General features: G+C 31.3%; 2 protein-coding genes across 2 annotated transcripts in view; one reads left to right on the forward strand and one right to left on the reverse strand.

The window, feature by feature from the left end:
* Window positions 1-12,344, reverse strand: part of LOC111630859 (protein N-terminal asparagine amidohydrolase-like) — a 56,392-nt gene extending 44,048 nt beyond the window's left edge. Inside the window, exon 1 of the mRNA XM_023375023.1 lies at window positions 12,093-12,344. The gene's annotated coding sequence lies outside the window, so the exon portion shown is untranslated. The remainder of the gene's footprint in view (window positions 1-12,092) is intronic.
* Window positions 12,345-12,609: 265 nt separating this feature from the next.
* On the forward strand, window positions 12,610-20,144 carry LOC111630871 (40S ribosomal protein SA-like). The gene is made up of 7 exons (XM_023375034.1): window positions 12,610-12,687; window positions 15,333-15,495; window positions 15,572-15,936; window positions 16,006-16,134; window positions 16,203-16,322; window positions 16,548-16,686; window positions 19,583-20,144. Exons 2-7 carry the CDS (start codon window positions 15,363-15,365, stop codon window positions 19,678-19,680), a joined length of 984 nt encoding a protein of 327 aa, XP_023230802.1. The 5' UTR covers window positions 12,610-12,687; window positions 15,333-15,362; the 3' UTR covers window positions 19,681-20,144.
* The last annotated feature ends 2,026 nt before the right edge of the window (window positions 20,145-22,170 follow it).

Consider the following 22,170-nt stretch of genomic DNA (forward strand, 5'->3'; position numbering starts at 1 on the left):
ATCTCACCCGAATATATTTACAACCAATGAGACAGATTTTGCATTTCACACGTTAATAATAATTTTCAGCTTAAATCATTGATCAGAAACGGTATAATTATGTAATTAAATTTTGATGGTGATGCAACTATTTTGATAGACAACATCTTAATTTAAGAGAGCGACATCTGCCGCTTAATATCATTTAGGATTTGCAATTTTTGATGTTATCATATTTTAATCTTTAATTATATAAATGCAGACAAAATCAGAACAAAATATTTTATGATGTGTTGATAATTTTTTCTACAAAGTGGACTTTTTATTTACAAATATTCTAAATTATATGAATGGACATATCAAACTTTATGCATTGTTGTATAAGCAAAATCAGAACTGACAGAACAAATGAACGCATAAAATTTTTATTCTATAAAAACTGTTTTTTTTTATTAAATAAAAGGAAATAAAATTAAATTAAAAATAATAATTATGTTATTTTCCTGTAAGTCTAGAAGGAAATAAATTAGGAATGCACTATTTTTTAATAGCTTATTCAATCACACACAGGTATTGAGGGGTGGCAAATATTGCCTTTGCAACATCACCCATAAAAATTTAAATAAAAAGTCTTTTTTTTTAAAGTTATTTAATAACTTTTAATAGTATATTTTAAAATATACTATTTTTATAATATAAAATTATTATAAAAATTTTTATGTTCGTGATAATATTTCTTGAGCTTTATGATATAATGGATGTATTTCTTAACCCCTTTCTTTAGATTAGAGTGAATGAACTTCATACTGATAATATTGACATAAGAGCTATATAAAAATAATTTTCAAATAAACAAAAATATGCATTTCTTTTAAAAGTAGCATGGTCTTTTAATTCCTATAAATTGTCACTAAAAAAATTTCAATATTTGTTGCCAGATATACTGGTGATGTCATTCCTATTGTTAAAGCAAACAAGATCAAATGTAATTGTATTCTCTCTTCGCAGAGTATCTACTCAAACAACGATGGACTTTGAATAAATCCGTCAGATATTTATCCATTGCCAGGTTGTGCACTTATTTATGACAAAATATTGGCAAGTGTTTGGCAGTGAGATAAAATTTCTATATTGTATTTTCATGAAGAACAAATAAAGAGATGGGGGTTGCAATAACTTAAAATTCTATCTATGGATTTCAGTACAGCATTCCAGAAGTTCAACCATCTCCATACTGGACTTATTAAAACAGTATAACACACCTCAAAAACCTGGTTGTCCAACAACAAAATTCATGAGTAAATGTAAACAAACATTCTCAGGCTCCTATTTAAAATTAAAACCACGTGGCATTTTAATTTAAATTCAAACATTAGTTTTGATTCACATTTCATTTAAAGGAAAGAAGAAAACCTGAAGCAGAGCTCGGGAGCCCAAAAACATTTCTTTACAGTTACCCACGAATTTTGTTGCTGGACACCTGGAGGTTTCCTTGAGGTGTGTTATACCATTCTGAAATTCAGAAGTATCAACATTGAAAAATACTTCTGACTTCTTTCAATAAAAACATCTATCTCAGTATGATTTATCAGCACGTGTACTAAATGTATATACACCAGTACTTATGAAGCAGTACCAAATGACCTTGAGTTACATCTGAAATAGGATGTGGTCTGGTTAAAAAAGATTCTCCACCTCTGCACTAAGATAAAGTTTTATTAAGGAATTTTTTCTCTAGAATAAATTTCAAAGAAAGAAGAAATAACACATCCAATTCCATATATGTGTATATATAGTATATGCAAAATAATGAAAATATAATCTGTTTAAGTTTGATACTCTGCTTATTTCATTGACCATCTGGTTGACATGATTTCAATATCTTCGATTTTATTGTCTTACTGTAGGCAAGTGTCTGGCGTACACAGTGCTGATACTAAAGTTTCTAAGTTGTTGTTCACAAAATATCTGAGTCAAGTGCAAACTTTCTTCTCATTCAACATTCTTAATTTTTTAATTCAACTATTATTATTATTATTATATATACAAAATACAGCATACTAAGATAGTGCTTCCCAAAATTTGTGTTTATGGACCAGTGTTTTTCATTCCAGTCCTTGATAGAGCAGTATTTTTGTGAAAGTAAATAAAAATAATTAGTATTTTGTAAAATCAAAACCATTCACACTTTTCCAGCAAATGGATTTAATGAACAAATGTTTTCAGTTTATTTTATATACCTGCCTTGAGTTTTGAACTACAAAATTCTGAAATTTCAAACGTTCAACAACGTCACTTATAAAATTTTTAAAATATTGTAATTTTGTATACAGAAAAATGTATTTTCTTGGTTTTTCATTAATATATAAAACAAAATACATAAACAATAAACCTAATAAAAGTAAAAATAATTATAGAAACAGAGAAAATGCAGTTCAAATGTATTTTTTAAATTTTAGTTTTTAGACTGAATTACCAGAAAAAAATAACAACACAACGACAAAGTATGGTTCTAATTATTTTGAAAAAAATGGGTTTGTGGTTGTTTACAAGTAATTCCCAAGCCAATTTTGATCACCGATCCACCCCTGGCATTGTGTGCTTAAATAACAACAAAAAACTGAAGTTACAAAATAACATGTTCCAAAAGACCTTTAAAAATGTTTTTAATTAGTTTTATTAATTTAATTTATAAAATTTTTAAGTGAAATCTCATCATGCAGTTTGAATAGTGTTGTGCTAAGGCATACAGTGCATGCCTTAGTTTGTTGCATTATAAATATTATTTACACTACATAATAAATATATTTGTTTTCAAATTAAAAGCAAAGTCTTTTAAACAAATTTATTATGTAAAAATTTAGATATATACTTCAACTTACAGAAAAATATAATTTTACAAAAAATTTCCATTTACTATATATCCCCTTCTTAGTTTCTATCAAATGTAATGCTAACAATAATTAATTTACCCAATATTTATCCACAAATAGCTCAGAATAATTACGAACAAATAATTTTTAAAGAAACGCTAAAATATGAAAAAATTTAAGACAAATATTTTGTGAAAATTCATTTTTTTTTAATTTTAACTAATATTAAATGAGAAAATTCCTTAGTTCATTTAGGTTTAAATAAACAAAATTATCTATTGACTCTTAAAAATGAATGTAGTACCCATAAATGCCATTCTGCAATTGCTATATCATTAAATAGTATTGTTTACAATAAAATCTATCATTTGCATAATCTAAATGGCTTCTAAAAAACTTGATAAACATCTTTTAAAATAACATAGTCTTGCATCATTCTCTACAAAGTCCAAAAGTCATATTAATATGAATTTTGAAAATATTGACACAATTTTTTTATCATTACAAAATTTATTCCTTCATTGAAATATTTGGCATTAATCTAACATCCTTAATGCAAACGAATGAATAATTTGCTACACGATATTTAAAATGATAATCTTGGCATTTCGATATCGATAACACCAATTAAACTATCCTGATGCACAAATTTAATAAATGATAAAATTCTTAAAGTATTAATATTAAAATTCATTTTTCATTAAAATCTTTTGCTAAATTAAAAGTCAATTGCTATTTAATATGGATTAATTTAATTGTAATTTGCAGAATTTTTCACAATAAGTGTTCTGTTCCATTCATCTGAGAAAGAAAACTTATCAAAAGTAATCATGAATTTTCATTAATTCCCATTTAATATTAAAATCTTAACACCAAAAGAGAGTATTAGTCTTTACTTTAAATATCTTCATTAATGAATTATTAGGTTGGCCAATGCTATATAGACGACATAACAGCAATGGATACAGATGACAAATTCTGCTTCTTTCGTTTCCACAAATAAGTTTTGCTCAATCCAGTAAAGAAGTTTTGCTTCAAAAATTTAATCAGAATGATCAAAAACTAATATCTTTACTCAAAGAAAGACCAAAATTCAATCAAAATCAAAATAAATTTGGGTATTGCCACAATTTGTCCCATGTACAAGTTCTAATGTTTTCATTAATTAATCTATTATCAGAATAATTTGATGGAAAATATTAAACCAGATTCTAACTAACAATCTAAATTATTTCCCATTGTGTTTTATATTACTAGTCAAGAAAATAAAAATCTGAAATGAAAACTTCCTAGATTCCTAAATCAATATTTAGAAATCTAGTCTAACAATTCAATCATTACTGATAAACACAAATGATGATAATATTGAATCAGTTTATATGATATCTCTTTGAAACATTTAATAATAAGTTTTGAATACAGTAGAGCGTCGTTTATCCGAATCAATTGGGGACTGGGGTTGTTCGGATAACTTATTTTTCAGATAACCGATTATGTGCGAAAAAAATATATTAATCTATCCCATGTTGACATTTTTCTCTGTTGCGTGTCGCTTCTCATTGAATTTTCGTCGATATTAAGCCTACCGTAAACTTTTCAAAATAATAAGCATGGCTATTGTATCGTTAAAAATTATTTGTTTATTTTTTACAAACAAAATAAATATATTGAAAATTATAAAAACAAAAAAAATTGTACTTTAGAACAGGGGTGGCCAAAATGTGACGCACTGGACAATTACAAGTGGCGCTTCAGTTATTTCTGAGCAAAATTGCCAGATTTGGCTTTTTTGCAATTAAGAATATTACATAGAAAAATAAATTTTTTATAGTCTGTCTTGGCAAGTTCATTTGTTGCACAATTCATTACAATCTATTTTGCAGATAAAATGAGTATTCTCCACATAGTAAATTACAATGTATGCATGTATTTTGAGTCTTGCAATCTTTATTTCCGATCAGTTTACAGGCGTGTAAATGGCCGAAAACATTTATTGTGATTAAAGTTATTCCAAGTTGATCTCGTTCTCAGTGCCAATAATTGTGGTGCAGAGTAATCTACACCAAACGAAACTCTGGCAGCAATAGCACCTTCATGAAGCAATCACCCTCTCGTACAGGAGATCATTGTTGACTATTGTAAATTGGTGCTTCAATAAACTGTCATAAATTAATTAATTCAACTGTGTGATTAAGTTATTCCCTTTTCTTTCCTAAGTGAAGCAGATTTATTCTTATCTCTATTTATCAACCCCTAACATTGAACGTAAGACTGTATAAAAAGTGTTCGAGTTATATGGCGCATTTGAACTCATCTGTCAAAAAATTGGCGCATGGTATGCAAAAGGTTGGCCACCCCTGCTTTAGAAGTTAATTTAGTATCAAAAACGTTTGATTCAGCATGACACACAGTCCTCAGAAAAACATCATACAAAAGTGCCAGTGCTGTTAGCTAAAACACACACATCAACAAAAAAAAATATTGGAGTAGCCCAAGATATAGCCAAAGATTGCAGTGCCACAGCACTAGCGAAAATTTAAACTTGCCGACTGGAATTCTTTCGGATAACAGACTTTCGGATAAACGACGCTCTACTGTATTGATAACAAGTGTAAAAATTCAGAAAGTGTGTAAATTTAACCGATGTTTCCCTACAGATATATAGAAATTTCTGTTGAATCAAAAGATAAATTAAAATTACATTTTTTGGAAAATATGTAATACAAATTCTATATTATTTAGCACGGTTGGTAATGCAGAGTATTCGACAATACATAATGTAATTCACTTTTGATATTCTTGATAGCCTTAAGAGCATCATGCTTGCTCTTCCACCTCTTGGTTGCCATTCCTATTGACATCTAGTTCACTGCTTTGTGTAAAATGAAGTTTAAAAAAGAAAATACAGTTGACCTCCCTATAACATGGTAGATATGTTCCGTTCTTTATGAAATTGATGTTCTACGAGTCCTTAAATACATGAGCCAATCACAGCCCGGCATGTATGCAGTTTATGGACTATGGCTATTTGAAAGGTTTTCTTCCATAAAATTAATCGATTCTAGATTAATTTGATTCAACATTTCCAAAACACGTATAATTTTTTAGGAATAATCCATATAAACTATGCTATAAACAAAAAATTGTAGGATTACTTACCGAGTGTGCACCGTTCGACGACGCCATTGCTTAAGCTTGTTTTTATCGTGGAGCGGTGCATCGAACGGGGGTGCGCGTGTTTCCTGATAAATTATTTTTCTGCAAAAAATTTGCTGAACTTTGGAGACATCATTAATATAAATATAATTTTTATGGACATTAAATAATAAATGGTTTTTAGTAGGTCCGCTACTCGCAATATCCGCTATTGGTCTAGATTCGTCCAATCCTGTCGCAACACGAGTCAGTGATGACGTTTTACCGTTATATAGGAGTCTCTTAGCATGTTTATGCAAATACAGTCACAATTTTTTCACCATTATATACGAATCCAAATTATATGAACCCACTTTATGGGGGATCTACTGTACAGGAAGATGTGCTAACTCATGTATTATTTACCATATACTACAGTTGAACCCATATCATAGTAAAAACTTTTCAAGGGTTCCCTTGTAAAAATTACTGCAGCATGTACAGAACACTCTTAAGCTTTGTGTGTAGGAATTTAACAACACCTGGCATCTATTTAGCAGTTTTAACTAAATAGCTGTCATTTATAGGAGACCTGGCATCAATTAGAAGTTTTATGATGATAATTTAAGAGGGGGAAGCTCTAGGAGTGGTTAAGGAACCCCACAGTATTTCTTCTAAGGTGTGAAAAAATATTCATGCCAAATTTGGTGCAGATACATTGAATGGTATTGAACCTTTTGCCTAACAAAGACATATTTTGAGTTTTATATATAATAAAAGTAACACAAAAATACCTGAATTATTTTCATCTAAATTTAATATCCAAAAATATGATTCTAATAAACAACTAAAATGCAGAGGATTTTACTATTCTGAATTGGTGATGGCACTTACTATGGCTACTTTACTTTCACATTCTCAGAAGTATAAGTAATAAAGCTAATATAAACTAAAACAATAAAAATTGTAACACATACTTTGGTGTTGGTAGCATAAACAAAAACTTTAAGCATACTGTCATCAACAGTATGTTTAAAGTTATTGTAAAACAGTTTGAAGTTAAAGTTAGAGAGATTATAGAGACGTGGCTGCCTTTGTGCAGTTGTCCTAACTGATTTCATAAAGACACACAAATTCATTCAAATGATCAAATGAAATCACTCAAAATATACTGATTGGGATGTAAATATAAAAATAAAGAAATAAAAGACAACAGGACAATGTAGAAAAATGGGATGGCTGATCACCCTACCCTTCAAACTTTTCAATAGCATGGACTAACTTGTAAGCTGAAAATAAATAACGGGAGGGCTGAGGTTTTTCTCAGAAGAACCAGAAAATGATATTTTTGGATTTTTCAAGCAATAAAGCAGTAAAATATTTAAATTGTTGAAGATCATCTTGCACCAGACTATCTTATGGAGACAAGCATTCCAGATCATAGTAACCTGCCTCTTTACATCATGAATAATTTTTGTGGCGTAGTAAACACTAGTATTGTGTTTTATGACACATGGCAAATTTTCCATCAAATTCCTTTATTAGTTGAGTCGACTCAACTAATAAAAGAATTTGATGGAAAATTTGCCATGTGTCTTTGGAATAAAACACAATACTAGTGTTTACTACGCCACAAATATAAAACAGGACACGGTCTCAAAAAACAAATCATGAATAATTGTCAAACATCCTTGATGTCAAAACTACCTCTTGTAGCAATCATATAAGCCCTCCATAACATCAGGTCATCAAAAATGATATCAGAGCAGAAATTGCCGCCTTGCATATGCATATGTGTGAGAATAAAAGAAAAACTGTGTTTAACCACAAGTATAAGGTGGTGATTTTCTACAGCAATTTTTTAAGGGCCTGTGATAAGCAGAAAAATTTTTTTCAATTGAACTTTTAACAATCACAGGGATAGCACATACCATGAGGATATCACAGAAGCACGGTTAAGTAAGTCAAATTTAGTGAACAATGCTCGCCAGAAAACAAGAGTAGGAGCAGAAAATAGCTGAAAATGTTTGTAAATTAAAGTATTTTGCTGTAATTGAAGAAGGTGTATTTCTTTTTTGTAAAACTGCAATGTTTACATTTTACATATATGCCCATTGCAGACTGATAGAACATGTTATCATAATTGCATGAAGATAACACCACTAACTTCTACCAAATTCACATTATCAGATAGTAAGATGATATGTTTTATTTTAGTCTTTTAATGGGACAATGTAGCATATGATTTAATAAGCATTTATGAAGATCATTATAATTTAATATAAATCTGAGCATTAGTTTGATGTTTATTTTAAATAAAGGTAATATTTACAAACAGTAGAAAAGTATCCCAAAATCTTACATTATCTGTAACAAATTGTTTTATAAATATTTACTGAACATTTATCTCAAGTATAAATTAAACTTTAAACAATTTAAGCACAGAAAATTTATAAAATCCTTGCAATATCTAGGAATTCCTCACTTCATGTGGTTTTACTTAACATATGATTTGATTAACATGCAAAATTAATTGTAGCAATCCCTTTATATATAAGGCAAAAGTTTTAATTTATGCTGCTTTACCAGCTGTATTTACTTAACATAGATATCATATTTTTGATTAGTGCACTTTTGATATATACGATAGGATTGAAGGATTAATTAACCATGATACCTGTATTCTAATTATCCTATTTTAAATCATCTTTTTAATCTGAAAGAGAAAATTAATCTAGTTGTTATTACTTAGAAAAAAAACAATTATCATCAAATAATTGCATAAAAATCTCGAACTGGAATATTAATATTTGTAATATTTTTTGCCTATTAAAAAAGCAATAGCAATTTGTTTTATTTCATTGCTTATGATGAGAATAATCTTGAAATTTATCTATCATAACATGTTTATTTTACTACTTAACATTGATAAAATCAAACAACACATTAAGCTAACATGAAATAGGTATAATTAGAATTAATTTATATACCTCTATGTCCTTATTTTCTATTTGTTATATATTTTGTCTATTAATAGGCTAAGTCCTCGTAGACAAAATATATAACAAATAGGTATAATTAGAGATTCCATTATGGCTTTAGTATATTTTTGACCTCTGTTTTATTTCAGTTATGTCACCAGGATGATAAGCAGATATTCTGAAACAAATCTGCTGAGTATTGTAAGTTTTCTAAATACAACAATTTCACAGGTTTTTCTAACTTTAGTTAAAATCACACAACTTCTGGTCCAGACAGGAAATTTGTATATACAGTAGTTGATCAGGGCCTCCAGACACTAAGTTTTCCATATCTGGTCTTAATTTTCATCTATATAACACTGTTCTTGATATTAACAAAGGATGGACAAACAGATGGATGACAGTGGGAATTTATAGGTCTACAGTTTGAAAATTGTAGTTCAATTAGGCAAATATTTAAAGTTAACATGTATTATCTAATCAAATTATAGAACTTATTTCATATTCTTATAATTAATGCTTCTTATTTTTTTCCTCTCTCTAACAATGCAAGAGATATGACTCCATGGATATAAACATAAGAAAAAAACTCAAAAGTGATTAAAGAGTTGGGATATTTATTGGAATTAGGCACTGATATATCTTTAGGATAGGGACTAATAATGCTTCTAGGTAAATTATTTTTTAACAAAAATTTCCACATCATACAGCCAATTCCACACAGTATTACCTGATACCAATCAAATTACGAGCTTAATACATAAAATAAATTGCACCACCAACACCAATAACCAACAAAATGAAAATTTTTTACTGTAAGTGATGTTTTTCTTCTACTTATAACAGACATCATCAGGTTTAACTAATAGAACAAAAAAATTAAAATCTTAGAACAGAATGTTTTGTAAATTACAGATTGAGCGCACAAAGTTTTGAATGTCATTTATATTGCTTCATTGAATTAAGCCAGTGTAAACAGTAAGCTCCAGGCTGACAAAATAGTCTGTCTCCCTGAAGTTAACTGACATTCCTCTCCTGAAGGCTTTGTAGATTTCTACCCTTTCTAGATGTTTCAGCTGAGACAGTTTTGTCAAATGAAGAAAGATTCTGCTGTTAGTTACAGTAAAAATTTTTCATTTTCCTCATTATTGGTGTTGGTGGTGTGATTTATTTTCTATTAAAAGTGCCAGCCCAGATGTGTTATCAGTCTACGTACAATAAAATAATAATTGCATAGTCAGCATTGTTTATTTAATCACTATAAATGTAATAAAAGAACATGAAAAATTTTGTTCGTTATTAGGAAAACAGTTTTTCTTCATATTTCTTCAGGAATTTTTACTGAAATATTAAAAAAAAAAAAGCACAGTAGAAGATTCAGCATTCAGATTCTACACATCAATAATTATATTCAAATATTACTTTTTTTAATTTATTATGTTATTTCTAATATGAAAACTTTTAAATGAAGAACATTTGACAATTGCTTTTCTATTTTTAGCAGGGGAAAGAAATTTCTGCCTAGTTTCTTTTTATTTTTTAGAATTTTACTGTAATACAAATATAGAGTTGGCATAAATAATTGTAGCTTCAAGAAATACACAATCCAAAAATTTATATTAGTATGTCTAAAAACTGAATATATATTTTCAAATGCCAATATTCATTTTTGTAATGTTGTTTGAAGTAAACTTTTCTAAAATCAACAGAAATGATCAATAATCCAATCCAAACACAAGCAAATAATGAGTTTGTAACATAAAAACTATGATAAATTACAAATTTCTGTAAGGCTTGGTACAATTTTGATATTTTTAAGAATAAAATACAGCCAGTTTGTCCAAATAAAGTCCTGAAACATTTCTCCATTAATGAAAAATTTGGTTTCCTTAAGTAGCTATACTTTATTCACATAAATATGAAGAATTATTCATCCATACCAATCAACATTGGTATATAAAGAATAACTCCACAAACTCAAGTTTTAATTAATGTGTCGGCTTTTGTAAAAATCAAAACCATGATTCAGTAAACTACACAAACTTGTCCTTTACTCCAAGCATGACCATTAAGTAGACATCAATGCAACGAGCAACCAATCCCCATGTTCTGGCAATCTGCTGCATTATCCAGTTACAAGAAGACATTTTTATTTAATGCCAAACAATCTACTGCATTATCAGGCTACAAATGTAACAAGACTTTTTTAATTAACTCCAAATGATCAGCTGCATTATCTGGCTATAAGGTACCTTAATTAATGCCAAAGATCAGGCCTGTTTAAACCAATGCTGAACAATCTGCCGCATCATCTGGCCATAACGACAATTCCCAAACTTTTCCTGAGCCACTGCCCCTCGGTTCCATAAACTTATACCCGACACCCCACCCATTTTCCTTTGCACGAGAAAAACTTTTCTATGACCCTCACACTTTGAGTCCTTGCCCTGAATTATTCTCCACATCCAGAAACCATTAACGTAATGTTTCTTTTCACCCATTCTAACAAAGGACGGGTAAGGTCGGCAACCCAAACCTGGATCTGCAGTCACCATTCATTTCCGCATCCGATACTCCCCGCATCTTTTTGCCACTCCTCGGCGCAGTAGCACCCACTTTGACTTTAACAACGTGCAGTACGATCATTAAAACCTAACGGCACGTCGGTTCGTTCAACACCGACTGACACCGGGAGAGAAATGCCGAAATTCTGCACCAAAGACACGGCCGCCTTTGCACTCCGCAAACGACGCATATGCCCCATCGGCTCCTGCAGGAGCCCCGACGAGACCGCATCTTACACCCATACAGTAATTAGTATAGAGTCTGCGAGTGCAAAGCGCACACTCACCGACATGACACCAGCAAAGCATGGATCTACAAACTGGTCAAACCAGACATTTTATATAATCCAAGGCTACCATTTTCTTACCTGCAAACGGTAATCTTCGAAAAACACGACACGCAAGACGTAGACGGAGAAAGAAAATAAAAAATACAAAAAAAATATACAAGAAAAAAGGTTACATCATCGACAGTAACAAATATTTATACTTGGTGCACAACACTTTATAAACAAAATTATAACTAAATTAAATAGAAATTAAACGGGACAAAACCTTACTTGGCAGGTGCATGTCGACCCGCTGCCTTCGATTCTTATTCTATATTTCGAAACCTTTTTTCTGTAATATATAAAAGGAAATTATTATTTCCTCGTCTGGACTTATTAGGCTTACGTCCCCTCACCGAATCTAAACATTTATCTAACCGCTTTATCAATCACGTTACCGACCACTCGTTTAAACTGGGCAAAGTGTAATTAAAACGTTAAATCTAGTTTAAATTTTAGAGCAATTTATTAAATTAATGCCTTCCTTATTGAAATTAATCGTTTACTTTAAACGTGGTGATTTTTAATGCGATTTAACGTATAAATCACGACATTATCGCTTTTGCGGTTATGTTGGTGAACGACGTACGAACCAGCGATTGATTTTTTTTTATTTTATTTTTTATTTAAAGTTTTTTTTAATTTTTTAATCGATTTTGATGTTTATTATTTTAAATTTTGCGTACTTTTGTATTAATTTTTTATTATTTTAACGATTTTATGCGTTTTAAGTTATTTTTCCTCGTGCCACGAATGGTTAATCTCGTTCGCATCGTCTTCCGTCCATTTTCTGGGAGGTGAACCTTCTCGCGGCATCTTATTTACCGTAAGTTAATGATTTGGAACTATGAAGTGATTTAATGCGTTATTTTCGGATAAATTATGAGTTGTTTTCTTATTAATATTACTTTTTCTGTGATTTCAGATTATAAATATAAGGTAATTTCTTAAAAATGTCTGAAGAACGACAAAATTCACCATACGTACTTTAAGCCTAACGTCCACGTGGTCGCTTTTGTCCTATAAAATTTATAACTTATTAATGTTATGTTATGTTATAGCAAAATGCTAAAAGAAAGTTGGCGTTTAAAATGAAAATCTTCAAATTATTTTTACTGTTTGAGGAAAATTATTAATTAAAATATTTTGATGATTTTATTATTATTATTATTATTATAGTCTGTACATTTTTATGAATTTGTAAAGATGTAATTGGGGTCAGACCAAGAGTTTTTTGGTGCCCTCCCCTTTTATTGATAGGAATCCATTGTGCGGGTTTGGCCAGGCTCCACAATGAGCGGTTGGGTGGTAGGGAATGGATCCCGACATATCCAGAACAGACTGCTTGTGAAAATTTCCTGGAGATGCTGGGGGTCATATCGAGTAGTAAGACTCCATTCACACTGCCGGCGACAATGACCGATGCTTTTATTGTTGTCTTTTGTTGTTTGAAAGTTAGCCGAGATTCGACACTTGTCATTGTCGTAATGGTATCGGCTGATCAAAGTGAACTTCCCACGATTCTTTGAACAAAACAGAGGGCAATTCAAACTCTGAATAAGACATTTGGGACCTTATCAGAGCTGTGGAGCATACCTACAGGAGCGAAAAAGTCAAAAGATGATACCTCTACAAGCGACCCTTTGCAAGACACAACTCCCCAAAATTGGGTTGTGAGAGATTAGTCATAGCAGAGCGAGGCACATTGTGTTTAACTATTTAGCCCAGTGTTTCCCAACCTTTTTTGTGCTATGCCCACCTAAGCCTTTCTAAAATTCTTATGCCTCCCTAACATATACAGTGGCTTAACTTAAACTCTGGGTGAGTCCATTTTCAAATTGCCCCCTGTGGGGTGTGAGCCCCACGTTGGGAAACACTGGTTTATCCCATGTGACTGCTGGCTTTGAGTAGCTCACTTGATGTTATATAGTTTTAGGGGATGTGGGGCTTGCCCCCACTTGGGTGCTGAGGTTCAAGCAATAGTGGGCACCAAAGTGTGCGACTACATTCAGAGCGTGGTGAGCCTTGATGACAACATGGTGCATGGAGAATAAGCAGTGTACTAATACAAATACATGAGCTGTTCACAGCTCGGCACACGTATTTGTAAAATCTAAGTGACTCATACAACATGGAATTCATATAAAACGGAAAAATCAACAGTGTTATAGGGGGGGTCGACTGTATTAAAAACTGACTTTTGCAGGCAAATATCCTGTAAAGGGTTGCATGTACAGGTATGGTTCCTTTGACTTTTCTGCTCATACAGGGGGAGTAGAAAACCCCTCATTTGGAGCTTGAATCTTACCAAATGGAGGGACTGCTAATATTATGTTGAAGAAAGAGGCCTATGAGGCTTAAATGGTTGAAAGTATTTGGAGAAGTATGAAAATAATTTTAAAAATCCTTTGTCTTCTAGTTGTAATTCCTGGACCAAAGCATGGATATGGCCCACTTTTTTTTCCTCCTCAATATGAATGGCTGATTTGCCTTTGATATTTTCCTTGACAAAAGTGATAAATTCTGTTGCTGACGTCTAAAAATTAACATTTTATTCTGCATATACAATTTTAAAACAGATAAGTCTGGTCTAAAAGTGCAGAAAGCCATGGAATAATGCTAAGCCTAATGTAAATTGTACATGCTCTAATACAAAAATTAACAAACAATGTGAACGCTTTGGCAATGATTGAATGTGATGAAAGACACACTGTTGTCATTTAGGATTTGTGGTCACTGTCAGTGGTATGAATGCAGGCTAAGCTTATGCCTCAACCATCTCAGTCATCTATATCAAAGTTTTATATTGTATGTAATTTTAGTTATTGGTCTCTCTTGAGGATCCTGGCCCAGACATGAACCCAGGGTGGCAAAGCTGATGCCTTTACTCATCCATTCATCTTTAATTATTAACTTAAGGCATTTTATTTAATACCTGAAAAAAATAGTTCTTTATCACATGATAAATAAGATAAAATTTTATCTAGTTTCTCTTGTAGAGAAACTGATGCAGTATTAATAGGAAATGTATTTCTACAGAATTCTGTTTTTATATGGGAGACTACATTTTCATCGAATTCAAATGTTTACAGTGATTATCAATCTCCCAAGATTTTGTGATAAAATATTTGATTGACAGTTTTAAACTTTTTAATTAAAATGACTGATGGTATTTTTCAAAAAAAATAAAAAAAAAACTAAATTGTCTTCTTTCCGCCACATCCAATCATCAGAAAATAGCGGCCTTGAAAAGAAGACAATTTAGTTTCTTTGATTTTTTTTGTAGATTTAAACTTATTTTAAGAACTGATATTTGTACTGACATATGCAACAGAACATGGCAGTACCAAACACAATTAAATATTTAACCATTGATGTAGTCTCTGTTTAACACCAAATGTATTTTGTTTAGTTATTTTTCATCTTGTGGGTGCACAATTTTATAATTAATAGTTTTTTCTCTCATGTTAGGTTGCTGTCGTTACACTTTGACAACGAAGGATGTCAGGAGGTTTAGGCGTGCTTTCACTTAAAGACGATGATGTTTCGAAATTTTTGGCATCAAGTACCCATATTGGGTCAAATAATCTCGATTTTCAAATGGAACAGTATGTGTTCAAAAGAAGAGCAGATGGTAAATTTCCAGTCTTGTAATAATGGTTTTTTTTTTTTTTTTTAAATCTTTTTATACTAATTTTCTCCTTTGTTAGGTGTTTATTTGATTAATTTGAAGAAAACTTGGGAAAAACTATTGTTGGCTGCTCGGGCAATTGTGGCCATTGAAAATCCCGCAGACGTCTGTGTTATTTCCGCTCGACCGTACGGTCAGCGCGCCGTATTGAAATTTGCCGCTGCAACTGGAGCCACTCCTATTGCTGGCCGTTTCACTCCAGGAACATTTACCAATCAGATTCAGGCTGCATTTAGAGAACCTAGGCTTCTCGTAGTAACCGATCCTCGCATAGATCATCAGCCTTTGACTGAAGCATCTTATGTCAATATTCCAGTCATTGCATTCTGTAACACAGATTCTCCACTTAGATACGTAGATATTGCCATACCATGCAACACCAAGGTTAGTACTTCATTATTGATGTTAGACACTGTTTCTAGACATGATTTATCAACATTTTTCATTTTTTAGGGTATACACTCAATTGGTTTAATGTGGTGGATGCTTGCTAGACAAGTATTGAGACTAAGAGGAACTGTGAGCTATGAGACCAAATGGGATGTCATGGTGGATTTATACTTTTACCGTGATCCCGAAGAAGTGAGTATTGTCAATAAAATTGATCATGTTTAATAATATAAAGCTTAACATTTTTCATGTTTTCTTAGGCCGAAAAGGAGGAACAGGCTCAAGTACAGGCCGATATAAAACCATTTAAAGATCCTTCAGAATTTTCAGACCAGTGGGGTGCTGCAGATGTTGCTCCACAACCAGCAGAAGTAACTGATGTGAGTTGTTCATAAGTATTAATTATAAAAAAAAAGTAGTGTTTTAAGTTGTGTAAGATAATACTCTAGGAATGTAGCTGTTCAGTTGGGCATGAAGTCATGCTATGTAAACTAAACTGTTTGCAGCCCTTTGAGCTTTAATTTTTATGTACCTGGTCTCTAATTTATATAGTCAGCAATTAAATCAATTTGAACTGTAGATTAAATTTGACGTTTTCTTTACAGTGGTCTACCGAACCTGCCGCTCCAGCCCCAGCTCCTGTTACAAACTTCCCTCCAGGAGAAGATTGGTCGGTACAAGAGACACCGTCCGACTGGGCCAATCAACCAGCCAGTAGCGATTGGGGTGCAGCCGCCGCAGACGGTTGGGAATAATTTGTTTTGAAATGAGTTTTCATAAACAAATAAAGTTTTTGAATTGACAATTTTTATAGTTTTCTTATTTTATTTATTTTACTTCAGGGATATTATATAGTTAAAAACTAATCATTATAGCAAACACTGTTGCAATTTTCCAGAAATTATATGGTCTCACGATTTTTATGATTGTCCACTTAATATTTTAAATTCATGTGAAAATTGTACATATAAGTTAATTTTGAATTAGCATTTGTGATATGACAATCAAACTGTGCTTGAGTTAATATACATCCTGATTATAGGAATGAAAATCATTTACGTAATGTAAATGGGCTAGTAACATAATTATCTCCCTCTGATAATCAGTTTATAAACAATTGAACTGTTCTAGAAAAGAAATTGCTACAAAATAAAACAATCTCCTTCCCATATAGGATCTAGAATACCTAATTAAATGAGTTAAATCTGTTGGATCTTCCAAATTGATGGCTGAGCAGCTAGGATGGCAGCCTACCACTCTGGAAAACCCAGGATCAAATTCAGACAGCTCAAGAAACCTCAGAATTTTGGAGGGTGTGTCGAATATGTCTAGTCCCATTGTGGACCTGGCCAAACCCATAATTGGTTTGATAAAAAGATCCTCTTAGTGCCCACAGAACAAAGTAAATGTAAATAAAAATAGTGTGTCAATGATTTTACAATCTATAAAGTTTCACAACAATTAGTTCACTATCTTAATTTATATTCGATACAGTTAAGCATCATTTACTGCATATACTCTGAAGTATCTTGCTATATTCAATTCCAAATAAAATAGACAAAAAAATATTTGATACAATAAACAATCCTATATAGTAGAAACTATGGGGCCAGGGGTCTTGTAGATAATCCAGAAACTTTTGTAGTTTGGGTATGCTGAGCACTGCACTTAAGCAATAAATACTGTATTTGAAGGTAAAGTAATTTACTCAGTCTAATAATGTTACAGAAATGTGATCTAATTTCATGGTGCTAAAATCAACAGATTTAGTTATAAGTTTCCACTCTAATTCTAATAACCACGTCTATATAATGCAAAAAGAAATAATTTGAAGTCACATCCCTCAGAGAAGAAACTATTATTATTATGATGATTAGCATGTCCCTAAACATATAAATTAAAATAGATTTACAAAACTGAAATTCTGGTTATAATAGGTATAGTTATCATCAGGTAAATAAGAATTTTTAATATTTGCTCATATTACAGATTTATAAATTGCTCTTACTTTAATTAGAGATAGTTGTTTAAAGACAGTATTACAAAAAACACTATAAATGAGTCAAAATCAGAATTTCTACATTATAGTCTATCCTGCTTGATGTTGGTTGTTGATCATTGAAAATTTGTTGCCTATGGTCTGAAAGTAAAATGTTTGATATATAAAGGTATTCCATAAGTCTGGATTGATTGGAGTTGAGTTAATTCTTTTATAGATATGGCAAGGTGTCAGAATGAATTAGTTATTTTAATAGGAGACCTGCAAATGATGAGAAGTTGCCAAAGAGTTTAATTAATAGGCTGCATCCAGACTTCCCACCAATCACACATGACAATCTGCATGGAGCCTGATAAACTTTCTTACTGACTGCAGGTCCCTATGCTATGGTGGGGCAAAGTTGGATGCCAGCACAGCCTAATATTTCATCCACCCTGGAATAATTTATTTTAGTCTACCTTTAGCCTATTGACTATTATTGGAGGGTTTCTATAAATGTGAATTATTTGCCAAGTAAATACATGTTCTTGTTAAATACACTGATTTCTTAAAATGGGTTTTTCGATGATAAAATGCATATAACACCCACCCACCCAAAACAATGCTCCATCCTACCTCTGCTCTCTCCAGAATGAAAAATTTTCTTAACACTGTTACTGTCCCCACCATAAAAATAAATTTGTTCCTCTACTCAGCACCATGCTTTACCTATAAAAAAATAAACAAAGATCAACATGACTCCTATGGTTTCTGACTTATGTATAAATGGAGTCCCGTATCAAGTTATTTTTTGACTGTACATAATTATTAATTTAATAAATAGAGTAAAAAAAATTACTAGTGCTTTCAATCATTTGATGCCTGTTCAATTCTTTGAACAGATATTATGTTCTAGTAATAAAAGATCACAGGTATTAAGTCTTTCTTCATAACTACAGAAGAAAAAAATCCACTGAGTTATGTCAGTAAGCAGACATACAGGAGAAAATTAAGAGTTCAGTTGAATGGTTTTCATAAATAAATCATTCAAATTTGTATAAACCTTTAACCTAAATGTTTAATGCTATAAGGACATCATTCACACGTGTAATGTGGAAAACTTTAACAAATACTGTATTGTAACAAGTAACAGCACTTTCTAACAATGGCTACTGTATAGTTGAAGAAAGAATATCAGCAATTTAAGCAATCTGTCTTTAAATGTCTTAAACCTGAATATATGTTATCATTTGTACATTTTTAAACATTAGGTTGGGCATTTTGAAAAAGATATTGAGTACAATGTTAATACACTGTTTATGTGCATGCAGCTCCACAAGAGAATTTCTCATCAGGTTGAGGTATTTGAGGCACAAACTATCTTCACACCTAGACTTCCAATGTTATGAAGTTTTCACTTTATAACATTGGAAGTTTCATTTTAAGTATAGTGATTATCTGGCATAAATGACCAACAAATCTTAAAACAGTTTCTCATGAGGTGGGATTTTGGCAGGAAATCTTTCCCTAGAACAGTTACCCTTCACTACATTTCTTACAGTTTGTTCTCTTTTAAAACTCAGATTCAATTTTAATTTTTTATTAATTTCATAAAAATAAAAATTCTTACTTTTTGAAATACTGTATTATTATTATTTTTAGGCGAACCCCAAAAAGGAGGACAAATTAATGTCCGGCTCGAGATGCCGCCGGATGGAGGACAGAACACTCAAAAGCCAGACGTCTGGCCACCCTATTAAATACGAGGCCGGCCAACAGAGCTACGACGAGCATTGTCATCATCGTGGAAACAGTGATGTTTAAAAATGCATCTATTGCACACTTGCTATAACAAGAATTGATTACTTTAAATTGATAAAAATTAAGTTTTATTGGCCAAATTTCAAGGTCGATAAGAACAAAAAAGACTGCACGAAAATGCCTATTCACCCAAAGATAATAACTATAAGAAAAACTATGATTACTTAATGTAAACAGAGTTCTAGTGTACATAATTTATTTTAAATAATAATGCTTAAAAACAAACTGCTACCAATTGTCCACCTTGGAAACAAATTGACGTCATCTATATAACTTTCTTAAATTAACTATTGTTTTTTTTTACAGAACATGAAATTGCCTGTCTAGTGCAGTGTTTCCATGTTCCTATGTGTCCTTATCATTAAAAATCAGTTTTTAGTGTGAAATTTTAATTCTACATTAAGAAAAAAGTTACAAAAGCCTCTTGGGCTTTCTTAAAAATTTTAGAGGGGCCAATTTTTTCTTTATTTTGAGATTAAAACTTACCAAAAAAAGGAATCATTTAGTGATCTTAACAAATAAGCCATCACTAAAAATTATTAATGGCTGTTTACACCAATGCATTTAATATGCAGATTTACTTGTTTTCAAGTTAAACCCAGAGAATTTATTGCTCCAACTACTGTACAAGTTATAGCATTTGGAGCTAACAAAATTAACCTTTCTACCATTTAGTAGGCGGTTTAATTTGTTAGCTCTCACATTGCAACAAATTCTTTCTTTAAAGTGTTGTAAGAAATAAGCCTAGTACAGATGAATTAGAAATGCTAGAAAATATTGAAAAAAATTATTTATCCTGGATGTAGTGTGCAACAGAAGCAATTTGATGGAAGAATTAAATGATATTGACTAGCGAAGGAAGTAATCATAATTTAACTTTACAATTTCAAAATGCTTTAAAATTTCTGACTGAAAGAAATTGGTCGTACTTCACATTATGCAATTTTGTTAACATTACAGTTTTTTTGCTACAGGTAAGAATTTTCTATTATAATATACCTTCTATCTTATATAGTCTAATAACTGCAATATGTGATCTTTCTTGCATTCTATTTTAAGAATACACTAAAGTTTCGCATGTAATGCCGAAGGTGTTTCCTGTGGATCCAACTCTGGTGGCTATCTGCAGTCAATGGTATTTTTCGATAAAAGAGAGTACTTAAGTCTGAATAGCTTGACTCTATCCACTAAAAACCATGATGTGAGAGAATTTTTCTGGCTTTAATTAACTTAAATATGTTTATATACATTAGTCTAAAAACAAAATTGTCATGAAATGGGTAGACTGAAATATTAAACAGTGAATTATGAGATTATAACTTAAATAAATTATATTTACATATCCTCATATAACTTAAGTTTTAAATTGTTTTTATTGAAAAAATATTTTTACAGTGTTAGTGCTGTATACGATACTTTTCCAGTTGCATTGAATCTGTTGAATTTTTCTTTTAAACAGAATTCAATCGACGATTCCCCTTTAAATGGGAACCAGAATGAAATTCATATACAGTAAAACCTGTGTAAACCAGACTTGTGGTGCTGAATATTTTTTCCTGGTTGGCAGGTTTCCATTTTGAACAGGTTGTTTTTTTTAACAGAGAAAATCACTGTGTTATAAAGAATTCTTCCCACTTAAGCAAGTTTTACTGTAGTTTGTTAACAGTATGGTAGACTTTGACATCACAGGAAATTTTAGAATGTTAATTTCATAAAAATTTGTTAGAAGAAATGTTAACAAGACATAATATTCTAAGATTCCCCCAATGAATCAAAAGGTTTGAATTTATTCAGGATTTAGTGAGCATTTTATCTCTTATGTTCTCTGATAAAGCATTGAAATTAAGTTATTTTGATGTAATGAAATTTGCATGAATTCTAGGCAAAGTCAAAACTGTGATAGATATGATTCTGCATGAAAAATTTATAGTAAATAAAACAAATATTGAAAATTTGGGTATAAATTTTTATGATGTCCAGTTTGAGCTGAATATTCAATTAAGCAAGTACAGTAGAGTCTCGAAAACTCGGCACTCGATAACCCGGCAGTCCGGATAACTCGGCCACACCCTGGCAGGGCAAAAAAATCCTTAGATTAATTAATTTTCATTATAGATAGCTTTATGCCTCATAAAGTATTTTTCTGAGGTCTGTCTTATCAGGTAAATTACTGTACACAGTGTATTCATTAATTTTCATTTTCATGTAGTAAAGGCTCTATGCCTTCATAAAGGACATACTTTTCCTTTGTTTAAGGGTATTTGGGCAGTTTATTCTCTGTTGTATTCTCAAGTAAACAATACATACAAGTACAGTACAGTATTTTCTGAGGAAACACTCATACTTATTTTTTTTAACCCCATTCCCGATAACCCGGCATTTTCACAAACTCGGCCACCCTTCGGTCCACATTAGGCCGAGTTTTCGAG

The sequence above is a fragment of the Centruroides sculpturatus genome, unplaced genomic scaffold (genome assembly GCF_000671375.1).
Source record: "Centruroides sculpturatus isolate CEXI.00-Female unplaced genomic scaffold, Cexi_2.0 scaffold20, whole genome shotgun sequence".
In the NCBI taxonomy this organism is placed as follows: domain Eukaryota; kingdom Metazoa; phylum Arthropoda; class Arachnida; order Scorpiones; family Buthidae; genus Centruroides; species Centruroides sculpturatus.